The 13,356-nt window shown below is 60.2% G+C and overlaps 2 protein-coding genes across 2 annotated transcripts; both read left to right on the forward strand.

The window, feature by feature from the left end:
* Positions 1-581: 581 nt before the first annotated feature.
* LOC116436528 lies at positions 582-4,998 on the forward strand. The gene is made up of 2 exons (XM_032093706.1): positions 582-1,493; positions 4,816-4,998. Exon 1 carries the CDS (start codon positions 625-627, stop codon positions 1,402-1,404), a length of 780 nt encoding a protein of 259 aa, XP_031949597.1. The 5' UTR covers positions 582-624; the 3' UTR covers positions 1,405-1,493; positions 4,816-4,998.
* Positions 4,999-5,980: 982 nt separating this feature from the next.
* On the forward strand, positions 5,981-7,191 carry NHLH1 (nescient helix-loop-helix 1). Its single transcript, XM_032093707.1, has 2 exons — positions 5,981-7,087; positions 7,163-7,191. The coding sequence occupies exon 1, from the start codon at positions 6,138-6,140 to the stop codon at positions 6,489-6,491; it is 354 nt and encodes a 117-aa protein (XP_031949598.1). The 5' UTR covers positions 5,981-6,137; the 3' UTR covers positions 6,492-7,087; positions 7,163-7,191.
* Positions 7,192-13,356: the final 6,165 nt, after the last annotated feature.

Raw genomic sequence — 13,356 nt, forward strand, 5'->3', positions numbered from 1 at the left:
TCTGTCCGTCTGTCCCTCTGTCCGTCTGTCCCCTCTCTGTCCCTCTGTCCCTCTGTCCCTCTCTCCCCTCTCTGTCCCCTCTCTGTCCCCTCTCTGTCCCCTCTCTCCCCTCTCTGTCCCCTCTGTCCCCTCTCCGTCCCTCTTTCTCCCCTCTCTCCCCTCTCTGTCCCTCTGTCCTCTCTCTGTCCCCTCTCTGTCCGTCTGTCCCTCTGTCCGTCTGTCCCCTCTGTCCGTCTGTCCCTCTGTCCGTCTGTCCCCTCTCTGTCCGTCTGTCCCCTCTCTGTCCCCACTCTGTCCCCTCTGTCCCCTCTCTGTCCCTCTTTCTCCCCTCTCTCCCCTCTCTGTCCCTCTGTCCCTCTGTCCCCTCTCTGTCCCCTCTCTGTCCCTCTGTCCCTCTGTCCCTCTCTGTCCCCTCTCTGTCCCTCTGTCCCTCTGTCCCTCTCTCCCCTCTCTGTCCCTCTGTCCCTCTGTCCCTCTGTCCCTCTCTCCCCTCTCTGTCCCTCTGTCCCTCTGTCCCTCTCTCCCCTCTCTGTCCCCTCTCTGTCCCTCTGTCCCCTCTGGCCCCGCTGGCCCCGCTCTGGCCCCGCTGGCCCCGCTCTGGCCCCGCTGGCCCCGCTCGCTGCCATGGCGATGACGGCGCTGGCGATGCCGAGCCCGCTCCTGTCGCCACCTGAGCCCCGAATGTCGCCGCCCGCGGCTCCGGGACCGCTCCGGGAGCAGCTGCGACCGCGCTGGAGCCCGGGGCTGGCGACAGCGACGGCGACAGCGACGGCGACGGGGACGGGGACAGGAGGAGACAGGGACAGGGACGGGGACGGGGGAATGGAGCTCCAAGCTCCCTTTTCCCGTTTTCCCAAGTTTTTATTCCCGGGAACCCACTCTGGGCTCAGCGACCCCAACCGGACCCCCGGGGGGGGTCTCCAGACTCTCGGGATCCACCGGGAATGCCGCTCCAGGCTCCCTTTTCCCATCTCCCAGAGCCGGGAATGCCGCTCCAGGCTCCCTTTTCCCATCTCCCAGAGCCGGGAATCCCGCTCCAGGCTCCCTTTCCCCTTTTCCCGGCCCGAATTCCCGCTGGTAGAGAGCACCGGGAGCAGCTGCCGCCTTTTCCCGACCCTCATCCAGCGCGCCCCTCCCGGGGGCTCCCGCGCAGCCAATGGAATCCCGAATTCCCGGTTTTCCATATTTATGAGGAAAAGAGAGGCCAATGAGGCTCCCGGGGTCGGGCCCGGGGTGGATAAATTGGGAATTTTGGGGGCGGCGGATTCCTCCTCGGAGGCTCCGGAGCGGCGCTGCTGCCCCGGGAATTCCGGGATTGTTCCCGGATTCCCGTCCCGAATCCAGAGCGGGACCTCCGGAGCTTCCAGGGAAAGTTTTTTCCGTCCTTCCTCCATGGATAGATGAGCCGAGCGGATTCCAGATCCTGGGATTTCCTGAGCCCCGTCCTGCTGCAGGAGAAACCCTGGAGCCTGGGAATGGTCGCGGGATTTGGGGTAAGGATTTTCCAGGGGCTCGGGAATGGGAGCGGGATCAAAAACCGGGATCCGGGGCGGGAATTCGGCCCCAGATTCCCGGGAAAAGACTCGATCCCACTGCCAGGCTCGGCTCCCAAATCCCTTCGGAAGCGGCGCCGGGAGGTTTGGGAGCAGGGAAAAGGCGAGGAACCCGCCTGGAATTGGGGTCTTGGAGCCCTTTTGAGTTTCCAAGGAAAACTAGCGGGGAAATTATCGGGAATTTCGTCTCTCCACGAGTCGGGAATGGGAGGAAAAGGCTGAGGGAGGAGGTGGGAAGAATTCCCGGGGTTTTGCTGGGACGAGCGGAGGCTGAGCAGGAATCCTTGGAGCGGCTGGATACGGGAATGGGGTGGGGAGGGGAACGGGACAAGAGCGGCTGGGAGCAGGAATTCCAGGCCAAGGAAAAGCTCTGGGAGCGCTGGAATAACCCGGCCCGGGAGTTTGTGCGGAGCCGGGAAGGAAACTTCACTTTCCCACCATCCCGAGCCTCTGGATGAGCCTCCTGCCGCCCATCCAGGCGTGGGATCCCGCCGAAATTCCCTCTCGAGGGGCCAAATTCCCCAATTCCCGTCCCTCGGAGAGAACCCGAAGTCCCGGGAATTTTCCTTGGGAGAGCCAGCGGGAAAAATCCTCCCCGCTCGCAGGAATTTTGGGAGCTGCCAGGCGGCTCTTCCCGAATTTTTTGGGGGGCTGCGAATTGCCGTCATTCCCGGCCCTTGGAGCGGGATTGGGATCGTTCCTCCCCCGCCCCTCTGGGGCCTTTGGGATCCGTTTCCTTCCCAGATCGTTCCCGGCCGCGTCTCCCATTCCCAAATTTTCCCCCGTTTTTCCCTGGGTGCGGCCGGGGCTGGACCGCGCATTCCCAGATTTCCAGGGAAAGGCAGCGGGGAGGGAGGAAGAGGAGGAGGAGGAGGATAAAGATGAAGAGGAGGATGAGGATAAAGATGAGGACGAGGGTGAGGATGAGGATGATGAGAAAGAAGATGAGGATGGGGATGAAGATGGAGATAAAGATGAGGATGAAGGCGACGATGATAAAGATGAGGATAAAGATGAGGATGAGGATGAGGATAAAGATGAAGATGAGGAGGATAAAGATGAGGGTGAAGATGAAGATGATGATAAAGATGAAGATGAAGATAAAGATGAGGATGAAGATGAGGCTAAAGATGAGGACGAGGATAAAGATGAGGATGAGGAGGATGAGGATAAAGATGAGGATGAGGAGGATGAAGACGAGGATAAAGATGAAGATGAGGAGGAGGTGGATGAGGACGAGGATAAAGATAAGGATGAAGATGAGGATGAAGATGAGGAGGATGAAGACGAGGATAAAGATGAGGATGAGGAGGATGAGGACAAGGATAAAGATGAGGATGAGGAGGATGAGGACGAAGATAAAGATGAGGATGAGGAGGATGAGGACGAAGATAAAGATGAGGACGAGGACGAGGATAAAGATGAGGATGAAGATGAGGATAAAGATGAGGATGAGGAGGATGAGGACAAGGATAAAGATAAGGATGAGGAGGATGAGGACGAAGATAAAGATGAGGACGAGGACGAGGATAAAGATGAGGATGAAGATGAGGATAAAGCTGAGGATGAGGAGGAGGCGGGGCGGCGCTCGGGGCTCCCCGCGGACGCCGCGGGCGCAGCTGCGGCCGCTCCATCAGCCGGGAGCGCCGCCAGCGCTGCCAGACGGGGCCCGCGCGGCTCCTCCGCGGCTCCTGCGCGACCCCCGGCCCGGCCGCCCCCTGCGGCTCCTCCGCGGCTCCTCCGCGGCTCCTCCGCCGCCCCTCCGCCGCCCTCCGCGGCTCCTCCGCGGCTCCTCCGCCGCCCTCCGCGGCTCCTCCGCGGCTCCTCCGCCGCTCCTCCGCCGCCCTCCGCGGCTCCTCCGCGGCTCCTCCGCCGCCCTCCGCGGCTCCTGCGCGACCCCCGGCCCGGCCGCCACCTGCGGCTCCTCCGCCGCCCTCCGCGGCTCCTCCGCGGCTCCTCCGCGACCCCCGGCCCGGCCGCCCCCTGCGGCTCCTCCGCCGCCCTCCGCCGCCCTCCGCCGCCCTCCGCCGCCCTCCGCGGCTCCTCCGCCGCCCTCCGCCGCCCTCCGCGGCTCCTGCGCGACCCCCGGCCCGGCCGCCCCCTGCGGCTCCTCCGCGGCTCCTCCGCCGCTCCTCCGCCGCCCTCCGCCGCCCTCCGCGGCTCCTCCGCGGCTCCTCCGCCGCCCTCCGCGGCTCCTGCGCGACCCCCGGCCCGGCCGCCACCTGCGGCTCCTCCGCCGCCCTCCGCCGCCCTCCGCCGCCCTCCGCGGCTCCTCCGCGGCTCCTCCGCCGCCCTCCGCGGCTCCTGCGCGACCCCCGGCCCGGCCGCCCCCTGCGGCTCCTCCGCGGCTCCTCCGCGGCTCCTCCGCGGCTCCTGCGCGACCCCCGGCCCGGCCGCCACCTGCGGCTCCTCCGCCGCCCTCCGCCGCCCTCCGCGGCTCCTCCGCCGCTCCTCTGCCGCCCTCCGCGGCTCCTCCGCGGCTCCTCCGCCGCCCTCCGCGGCTCCTCCGCGGCTCCTCCGCCGCCCTCCGCGGGAACCCCCGCGCCCCGAGCCCGGAGGAGCCGGGATCCGGCAGGGAAAAGCCGTGGGAAACCCTTGGGCTTGTTTGGGGATTTTTAAAAAAATTAATTTAAATTTATTTTAATTTTTTACTTTATTTTATTTATATTTATATTTATATTCATTTTTATTTTAATTTTTTTATTTTATTTTTGTTTTATTTTATTTTTTATCCCACTTTATTTTACTTTGTTTTTATTTTTTTATTTTATTGTTTTGCTTTATTTATTTTATTATTTTATTTCATCCTTTCCTTTCCTTTCCTTTCCTTTCCTTTCCTTTCCTTTCCTTTCCTTTCCTTTCCTTTCCTTTCCTTTCCTTTCCTTTCCTTTCCTTTCCTTTCCTTTCCTTTCCTTTCCTTTCCTTTCCTTTCCTTTCCTTTCCTTTCCTTTCCTTTCCTTTCCTTTTTCCATTCTAATTTTTTATTATTTTAGTTTTTATTTTAATTTTTATTTTTATTTTTATTTTTATTTTCATTTCACGCCTCCTGCCGGCTCCTTTCCCACCCGGAGCCGAAATTCCCGATCCTTCTTTTCTAGACCCATCAGGATCCGACCCCCGAGGCCTCCTGACCCCAGAAAAGCCCCAAAACCACAGAAAAAACTCCTTTATTTACTAAAAACTCCTTGATTTATTTAATTTTTCTGTGTCCTGACGTCTCCTTTTCCATCCAGAGCTGAAATTCCCGATCCTTCTTTTCCAGACCCAGCGGGATCCAACCTCTGAGGGCTCCGGAGCCACGTCCTGACCTTGGAAAAACCCCAAAACCACGGAAAAAACCTCCTTGGTTTCACTTTTATGCCTCTCGCCGCCATCCTAAATCCATCCCCTGGGAATCGATCTCCCAGGAAAATGCCGCAATTCCCGCCTGGAATGTGAGGAGGAGGAGGAGGAGGAGGAGAATCCCCACGGGCCTTGCTGGGAGCCAGGGACGCTCACCCCGACCCCGAGGACGCTGAGGTGTCCCCGAATCCCCGGGATCGGCTTTCCCAGAGGTGTCCCCGAATCCTTGGGATCACCTTGGAGGTGTCCCCAAATTCCCGGGATCGGCTTTCCCAGAGGTGTCCCCGAATCCTTGGGATCACCTTGGAGGTGTCCCCAAATTCCCGGGATCGGCTTTCCCAGAGGTATTCCCGAATCGCTGGGATCAGCTCGGAGGTGTCCCCAAACCACTCGGACCTCTCCCCAGATCCCCGGGATCAGTTCCGAGCTCTCCCCAGATCCCCGGGATCAGTTCCAAGCTCTCCCCAGATCCCCGGGATCAGTTCCAAGCTCTCCCCAGACCCCCAGGATCAGTTCCGAGCTCTCCCCAGACCCCCGGGATCAGTTCCAAGCTCTCCCCAGATCCCCGGGATCAGTTCCGAGCTCTCCCCAGCCCCCCGGGATCAGTTCCAAGCTCTCCCCAGATCCCCGGGATCAGTTCCAAGCTCTCCCCAGCCCCCCGGGATCAGTTCCGAGCTCTCCCCAGATCCCCGGGATCAGTTCCGAGCTCTCCCCAGCCCCCCGGGATCAGTTCCAAGCTCTCCCCAGATCCCCGGGATCAGTTCCAAGCTCTCCCCAGATCCCCCGGGATCAGTTCCGAGCTCTCCCCAGCCCCCCGGGATCAGTTCCGAGCTCTCCCCAGATCCCCGGGATCAGTTCCGAGCTCTCCCCAGCCCCCCGGGATCAGTTCCAAGCTCTTCCCAGATCCCCGGGATCAGTTCCAAGCTCTCCCCAGATCCCCCGGGATCAGTTCCGAGCTCTCCCCAGATCCCCGGGATCAGTTCCGAGCTCTCCCCAGACCCCCGGGATCAGTTCCAAGCTCTCCCCAGCCCCCCGGGATCAGTTCCGAGCTCTCCCCAGCCCCCCGGGATCAGTTCCAAGCTCTCCCCAGCCCCCCAGGATCAGTTCCGAGCTCTCCCCAGCCCCCCGGGATCAGTTCCAAGCTCTCCCCAGCCCCCCGGGATCAGTTCCAAGCTCTCCCCAGATCCCCGGGATCAGTTCCAAGCTCTCCCCAGACCCCCGGGATCCCCTTTCCGCCTGACGATGATGCTGAACTCGGACCAGGCCGAGCTCTCCGTGCCCTTGGCGCGCCCCGAGCCCGAGCCCGCGTTCGGGGCCAGCTCCGGGGCGCCGGGGTTGCCCCGCGCTGCCGAGGAGCCGGCGCGGAAGGAGCCGCTGAGCCGCGAGGAGCGGCGGCGGCGGCGCCGCGCCACGGCCAAGTACCGGACGGCGCACGCCACGCGGGAGCGCATCCGCGTCGAGGCCTTCAACGTGGCCTTCGCCGAGCTGCGGCGGCTGCTGCCCACGCTGCCCCCGGACAAGAAACTGTCCAAGATCGAGATCCTGCGCCTGGCCATCTGCTACATCTCCTACCTGAACCACGTGCTGGACGTCTGAGGTGTCTGTCTGTCCATCCCCGTGTCCATCCCCGTGTCCGTCTGTCCATCCCTGTGTCCATCCCTGTGTCCGTCTGTCCATGGCCATCTGCTACATCTCCTACCTGAACCACGTGCTGGACGTCTGAGCTGTCCGTGTGTCCATCTGTCCATCCCCGTGTCCGTCTGTCCATGGCCATCTGCTACATCTCCTACCTGAACCACGTGCTGGACGTGTGAGGTGTCCATCTGTCCATCCCTGTGTCCATCTGTCCATGGCCATCTGCTACATCTCCTACCTGAACCACGTGCTGGACGTCTGAGGTGTCTGTCTGTCCATCCCCGTGTCCATCCCTGTGTCCGTCTGTCCATCCCTGTGTCCATCCCTGTGTCCATCTGTCCATGGCCATCTGCTACATCTCCTACCTGAACCACGTGCTGGACGTCTGAGCTGTCCGTGTGTCCATCTGTCCACCCCTGTGTCCATCTGTCCATCCCCGTGTCCATCCCCGTGTCCGTCTGTCCATGGTCATCTGCTACATCTCCTACCTGAACCACGTGCTGGACGTCTGAGCTGTCCGTGTGTCCATCCCCGTGTCCATCCCCGTGTCCATCCCTGTGTCCATCCCTGTGTCCGTCTGTCCATGGCCATCTGCTACACCTCCTACCTGAACCACGTGCTGGACGTGTGAGGTGTCCATCTGTCCACCCCTGTGTCCATCTGTCCATCCATGTGTCCATCCCTGTGTCCGTCTGTCCATCCCTGTGTCCATCTGTCTGTCCATGTGTCCATCTGTCCGTCTGTCCATCTGGACCACGCCCCGGATGTCGGAGCCGCCCCGGCTCGTGTCCGTCTGTCCATTCCCAACCTGAGCCACGCCCAAGCTGCACCTCCGCAATTCCAGGGGGATGGAGCCGCAATTCCAGAGGGACGGAGCCGCAATTCCAGAGGGACGGAGCCGCAATTCCCAGGGGGACGGAGCCGCAATTCCAGAGGGATGGAGCCGCAATTCCCAGAGGGACGGAGCCGCAATTCCAGAGGGACGGAGCCGCAATTCCCAGGGGGACGGAGCCGCAATTCCAGAGGGATGGAGCCGCAATTCCCGGAGGGATGGAGCCGCAATTCCAGAGGGACGGAGCCGCAATTCCCAGGGGGACGGAGCCGCAATTCCAGAGGGATGGAGCCGCAATTCCCAGAGGGATGGAGCCGCAATTCCCAGGGGGACGGAGCCGCAATTCCAGAGGGACGGAGCCGCAATTCCCGGAGGGATGGAGCCGCAATTCCCAGAGGGTGACAAGAGCAAATCCCAAAAGGTTGCAGCAGCAAATCCCAAAAGGTTGGTGCAGAAAATTCCAGAGGAACTGGAGCGGCAAATTCCAGAGTGATGGAGCAGCAATTCCCGGAGGGATGGAGCAGAGAATTCCAGAGGGATGGAGCAGCAAATCCTGGCGGGCTGGGACAGCAGTTCCCGGAGGGATGGAGCCCAAATTCCCAGAGGGATGGAGCAGCAATTCCAGAGGAACTGGAGCAGGAATTCCAGAGGAACTGGAGCAGGAATTCCCAGAGGAACTGGAGCAGCAATTCCCGATTCCTGGAGCCGCCTCCCCCGTTTTCCCCCCCAGACCCTTCCCCTCCCCTCCCTCCCCCCCCAGCCGCGAGGATATTTATGGAATTAATTAATTTATTGAGAAATGGGATTATGATTGCTATTATTATTATTTATTGTTATTTATTATTAATTATTAATTATTATTAATTTATCGGCCGTGTCGTTGTGCACTTTTGGGGGGAAAAGGAAAAGGAGGAAAACTCAACCTGAAAACGGAAAAAAACCCAACGGGGAATAAAAACCCCCCTGGATTCCCCCCGAGAATTCCCGATTTATAAATCCCAGGAAAACTGGGAAAGAGGGAATGAATTAAACTTCCAGCCCTCGAATTCCTGGATTTTTGGGGGGTTTTGTTTTATTTTCCAGCCTTTTCAGGAAATGGGAATGGCTCGGGGACCGGGATGCGCTCTCCTGGTGTTCCAGGATTCCCAAATCCCTTTAGGGTCACTTTCCCCCATTCCCAAACCCCTTTGGGGCCCCATCCCCATTCCCAAATCCCTTTAGGGTCACTTTCCCCCATTCCCAAACCCCTTTGGGGCCCCATCCCCATTCCCAAATCCCTTTAGGATCACTTTCCCCCCTTCCTAAACCCCTTCGGGGCTGTTTTCCCCCTTCCCAAATCCCTTTAGGGTTGCTTTCCCCATTCCCAAATCTCCTTGGGATCGATTGTCCCCATCCCTGTAGATCCCAAACCCCTTTAGGGTCGCTTTTCCCCCTTCCCAAACCCCTTTAGGGTTTCTTTCCCCATTCCCAAACCCCTTTAGGGCTCCGTCCCCATTCCCAAACCCCTTTAGGGTCTCTTTTCCTCATTCCCAAACCCCTCTGAGGCTGTTTTCCCCCTTCCCAAACCCCTTTGGGGCCCCATCCCCATTCCCAAACCCCTTTAGGGTCACTTTCCCCCCTTCCTAAACCCCTTTGGGGCTGTTTTCCCCCTTCCCAAATCCCTTTAGGGTTGCTTTCCCCATTCCCAAATCTCCTTGGGATCGATTGTCCCCATCCCTGTAGATCCCAAACCCCTTTAGGGTTGCTTTTCCCCCTTCCCAAACCCCTTTAGGGTTTCTTTCCCCATTCCCAAACCCCTTTAGGGCCCCATCCCCATTCCCAAACCCCTTTAGGGTCTCTTTTCCTCATTCCCAAACCCCTTTGGGGCTGTTATCCCCCTTCCCAAACCCCTTTAGGGCCCCATCCCCATTCCCAAACCTTTTCGGGATCGATTGTCCCCATCCTGGCAGATCCCAAACCCCTTTAGGGTCGCTTTTCCCTATTCCCAAACCCCTTTAGGGCCCATCCCGGCTGATCCCAAACCCCTTTAGGGCCCAGCCCCATCCCCAGCCCCGTCCCCGACATCTGCTCCCCATTGTCCCCCTGACAATGGGAACTCTCCGGCCTCATTGAGATTCCGGCTCCGGCAGATTGGGAATTCCCAGCCTTTGTGCTCGGCTTCTCCAAGGTTTTTTCGGCACAATTCCCATTTTTTTCCCCTATTCCCGATTTTTTCCCCTTCCTTTCCCGCCTCTCTGTCCCTATGGAAAACCCCATTCCCGCTGTGTAGGATCGGGGATGTCCCACTGGGGTTTTTCCTTGGGGAAAATCTGCCAGGAAAAGGGTCCTGGATTTGGGATAAAACGCACGGGATCCTCCTGGGTTTGGGATAAAACCCACGGGATCACTCCTGGGTTTGGGATAAACCCCACAGGATCCTCCTGGATTTGGGATAAACCCCACGGGATCACTCCTGGGTTTGGGATAAACCCCACAGGATCCTCCTGGATTTGGGATAAACCCCACGGGATCACTCCTGGATTTGGGATAAACCCCACAGGATCCTCCCGGGTTTGGGATAAACCCCACGAGATCACTCCTGGGTTTGGGATAAACCCCACGGGATCCTCCCGGGTTTGGGATAAACCCCACGAGATCACTCCTGGGTTTGGGATAAACCCCACAGGATCCTCCTGGGTTTGGGATAAACCCCACAGGATCCTCCTGGATTTGGGATAAATCCCACAGGATCCTCCTGGGTTTGGGATAAACCCCACGGGATCCTCCTGGATTTGGGATAAACCCCACGGGATCACTCCTGGATTTGGGATAAACCCCACAGGATCCTCCCGGGTTTGGGATAAACCCCAAGGGATCACTCCTGGATTTGGGATAAATCCCACAGGATCCTCCTGGGTTTGGGATAAACCCCACGGGATCGCTCCTGGATTTGGGATAAACCCCACAGGATCCTCCTGGGTTTGGGATAAACCCCACAGGATCCTCCTGGGTTTGGGATAAATCCCACAGGATCCTCCTGGGTTTGGGATAAACCCCACGGGATCACTCCTGGGTTTGGGATAAACCCCACAGGATCCTCCTGGATTTGGGATAAACCCCACGGGATCACTCCTGGATTTGGGATAAACCCCACAGGATCCTCCTGGGTTTGGGATAAACCCCACGGGATCACTCCTGGGTTTGGGATAAACCCCACAGGATCCTCCTGGGTTTGGGATAAATCCCACAGGATCCTCCTGGGTTTGGGATAAACCCCACGGGATCCTCCTGGATTTGGGATAAACCCCACAAGATCCTCCTGGGTTTGGGATAAACCCCACGGGATCCTCCTGGGTTTGGGATAAACCCCACAGGATCCTCCTGGGTTTGGGATAAACCCCACAGGATCCTCCTGGGTTTGGGATAAATCCCACGGGATCCTCCTGGGTTTGGGATAAATCCCACGGGATCCTCCTGGATTTGGGATAGAAATCATGGAACTGCTCGGCCGCCTCTTCCCAGAGGAATTCCCGCGTCCCTCTCCAGGGGATGATTTGTGGGGGACGGATCTTGGTCCCTTTTCCGTGTCCCAAAAGGAGCAGTTTGGGACCCCAAACTGGGAATGAGGGGTAGAACCCCCCATTTTTGGGATGCTGACCCCATTCCTCCCCCCAAAAGGAGCAGTTTGGGACCCCAAACTGGGAATGAGGGGTAGAACCCCCCATTTTTGGGATGCTGACCCCATCCCCGATCCCAAAAGGAGCAGTTTGGGACCCCAAACCGAGCCCTGTCCCCCGGGGGTGTCCCCGTGTCCCCTCCCTGTCCCCAACCCCGCACCCCGCCAGCCCTGCCCCCTCCTGTCACCCTCCCCACCCCAAATTTGGGGACCCCAATCCCTCGCTGTCTTTAGGGTCCTCTGTGCCCATCCTGGCAGCCCCCAAACCTCTTTAGGGTTCATCATCCCTCTCTTGGCAGCCCCCAAACCCCTTTAGGGCCCCCAAACCTCTTTAGGGTTCGTCATCCCTCTCTTGGCAGCCCCCAAACCCCTTTAGGGCCCCCAAACTCCTTTAGGGGCCCCCAAACCCCTTTAGGGGCCCCCAAACCCCTTTAGGGCCCCCAAACCCCTTTAGGGGCCCCCAAACCCCTTTAGGGCCCCCAAACCCCTTTAGGGTTCGTCGTCCCTCTCTTGGCAGCCCCCAAACCCCTTTAGGGCCCCCAAACTCCTTTAGGGGCCCCCAAACCCCTTTAGGGGCCCCCAAACCCCTTTAGGGCCCCCAAACCCCTTTAGGGGCCCCCAAACCCCTTTAGGGCCCCCAAACCCCTTTAGGGTTCGTCATCCCTCTCTTGGCAGCCCCCAAACCCCTTTAGGGCCCCCAAACTCCTTTAGGGGCCCCCAAACCCCTTTAGGGCCCCCAAACCCCTTTAGGGGCCCCCAAACCCCTTTAGGGCCCCCAAACCCCTTTAGGGTTCGTCATCCCTCTCTTGGCAGCCCCCAAACCCCTTTAGGGCCCCCAAACCCCTTTAGGGCCCCCAAACCCCTTTAGGGTTCATCATCCCTCTCTTGGCACCCCCCAAACCCCTTTAGGACCCCCAAACCCCTTTAGGGCCCCCAAAGCCCTTTAGGGTTCATCATCCCTCACTTGGCAGCCCCCAAACCCCTTTAGGGGCCCCCAAACCCCTTTAGGACCCCCCAAACTCTTTTAGGGCCCCCAAACCCCTTTAGGACCCCCAAACCCCTTTAGGGCCCCCAAACCCCTTTAGGGTTCATCATCCCTCTCTTGGCACCCCCCAAACCCCTTTAGGACCCCCAAACCCCTTTAGGGCCCCCAAAGCCCTTTAGGGTTCGTCATCCCTCACTTGGCAGCCCCCAAACCCCTTTAGGACCCCCAAACCCCTTTAGGGGCCCCCAAACCCCTTTAGGGTTCATCATCCCTCTCTTGGCACCCCCCAAACCCCTTTAGGGGCCCCCAAACCCCTTTAGGGCCCCCAAACCCCTTTAGGGTTCATCATCCCTCTCTTGGCAGCCCCCAAACCCCTTTAGGGCCCCCAAACCCCTTTAGGGGCCCCAAAGCCCTTTAGGGTTCATCATCCCTCACTTGGCAGCCCCCAAACCCCTTTAGGGGCCCCCAAACCCCTTTAGGGGCCCCCAAACCCCTTTAGGACCCCCAAACCCCTTTAGGGCCACGTCCCCCTCCTGGCAGCCCCCGCGGGGCTCGGAGGGGGAGGGGGCGGCCCCATAAAGGCCCAGGTGGGACCGAGCGCCCCTTCCCAGCTGCCGCAGCCCCATCTGGCCGGGAAGGAGCTCCCGACCCCATAAATCATCCCCGGAGCGGGACGGGAGCCTCGGGGCAGCTGCGGGGGCGGGGGGGACACAGGGACCCCACAACAATGGGGTCGCCAGGAGCCCCCGGGGTCAGAGCTCGGCGCGGGCGCGGGGATTGCGCTCAGGAGGCTGTGAAAAGGGTGGGGGGCCCCGATCGCGCCCCACAGCCCGCCCCGCCCCGTAACCCCCGAGCCCCATAAAGCCCCTGCCCCATCGCGCCTCGTGCATCCCATAATCCCCCCCTCTCCCCGAGCCCCCAGCCCCACAATCCCCCCAGTTCCCCCCAGTTCCCCCCTCGCCCCCCGCCCCACAAGCCCCCCATTACCCCCCCAGTTCCCCCCAGTTCCCCCCTCGCCCCCCGCCCCACAAATCCCCCCATTAACCCCCCAGTTCCCCCCAGTTCCCCCCTCGCCCCCCGCCCCACAAGCCCCCCATTACCCCCCCAGTTCCCCCCAGTTCCCCCCTCGCCCCTCGCCCCACAAATCCCCCCATTAACCCCCCAGTTCCCCCCAGTTCCCCCCAGTTCCCCCCTCGCCCCCCGCCCCACAAATCCCCCCATTAACCCCCCAGTTCCCCCCAGTTCCCCCCTCGCCCCCCGCCCCACAAATCCCCCCATTAACCCCCCAGTTCCCCCCAGTTCCCCCCTCGCCCCCCGCCCCACAAATCCCCCCAGTTCCCCCAGTTCCCCCCTC

The sequence above is a fragment of the Corvus moneduloides genome, chromosome 29, assembly GCF_009650955.1.
Source record: "Corvus moneduloides isolate bCorMon1 chromosome 29, bCorMon1.pri, whole genome shotgun sequence".
Taxonomy (NCBI): Eukaryota; Metazoa; Chordata; class Aves; order Passeriformes; family Corvidae; genus Corvus; species Corvus moneduloides.

Excerpts from the sequence above, each read along its gene's own strand:
- NHLH1 (XM_032093707.1), top strand. The coding sequence starts at position 6,138 with ATGATGCTGAACTCGGACCAGGCCGAGCTCTCCGTGCCCTTGGCGCGC.
- LOC116436528 (XM_032093706.1), top strand. The coding sequence starts at position 625 with ATGGCGATGACGGCGCTGGCGATGCCGAGCCCGCTCCTGTCGCCACCT.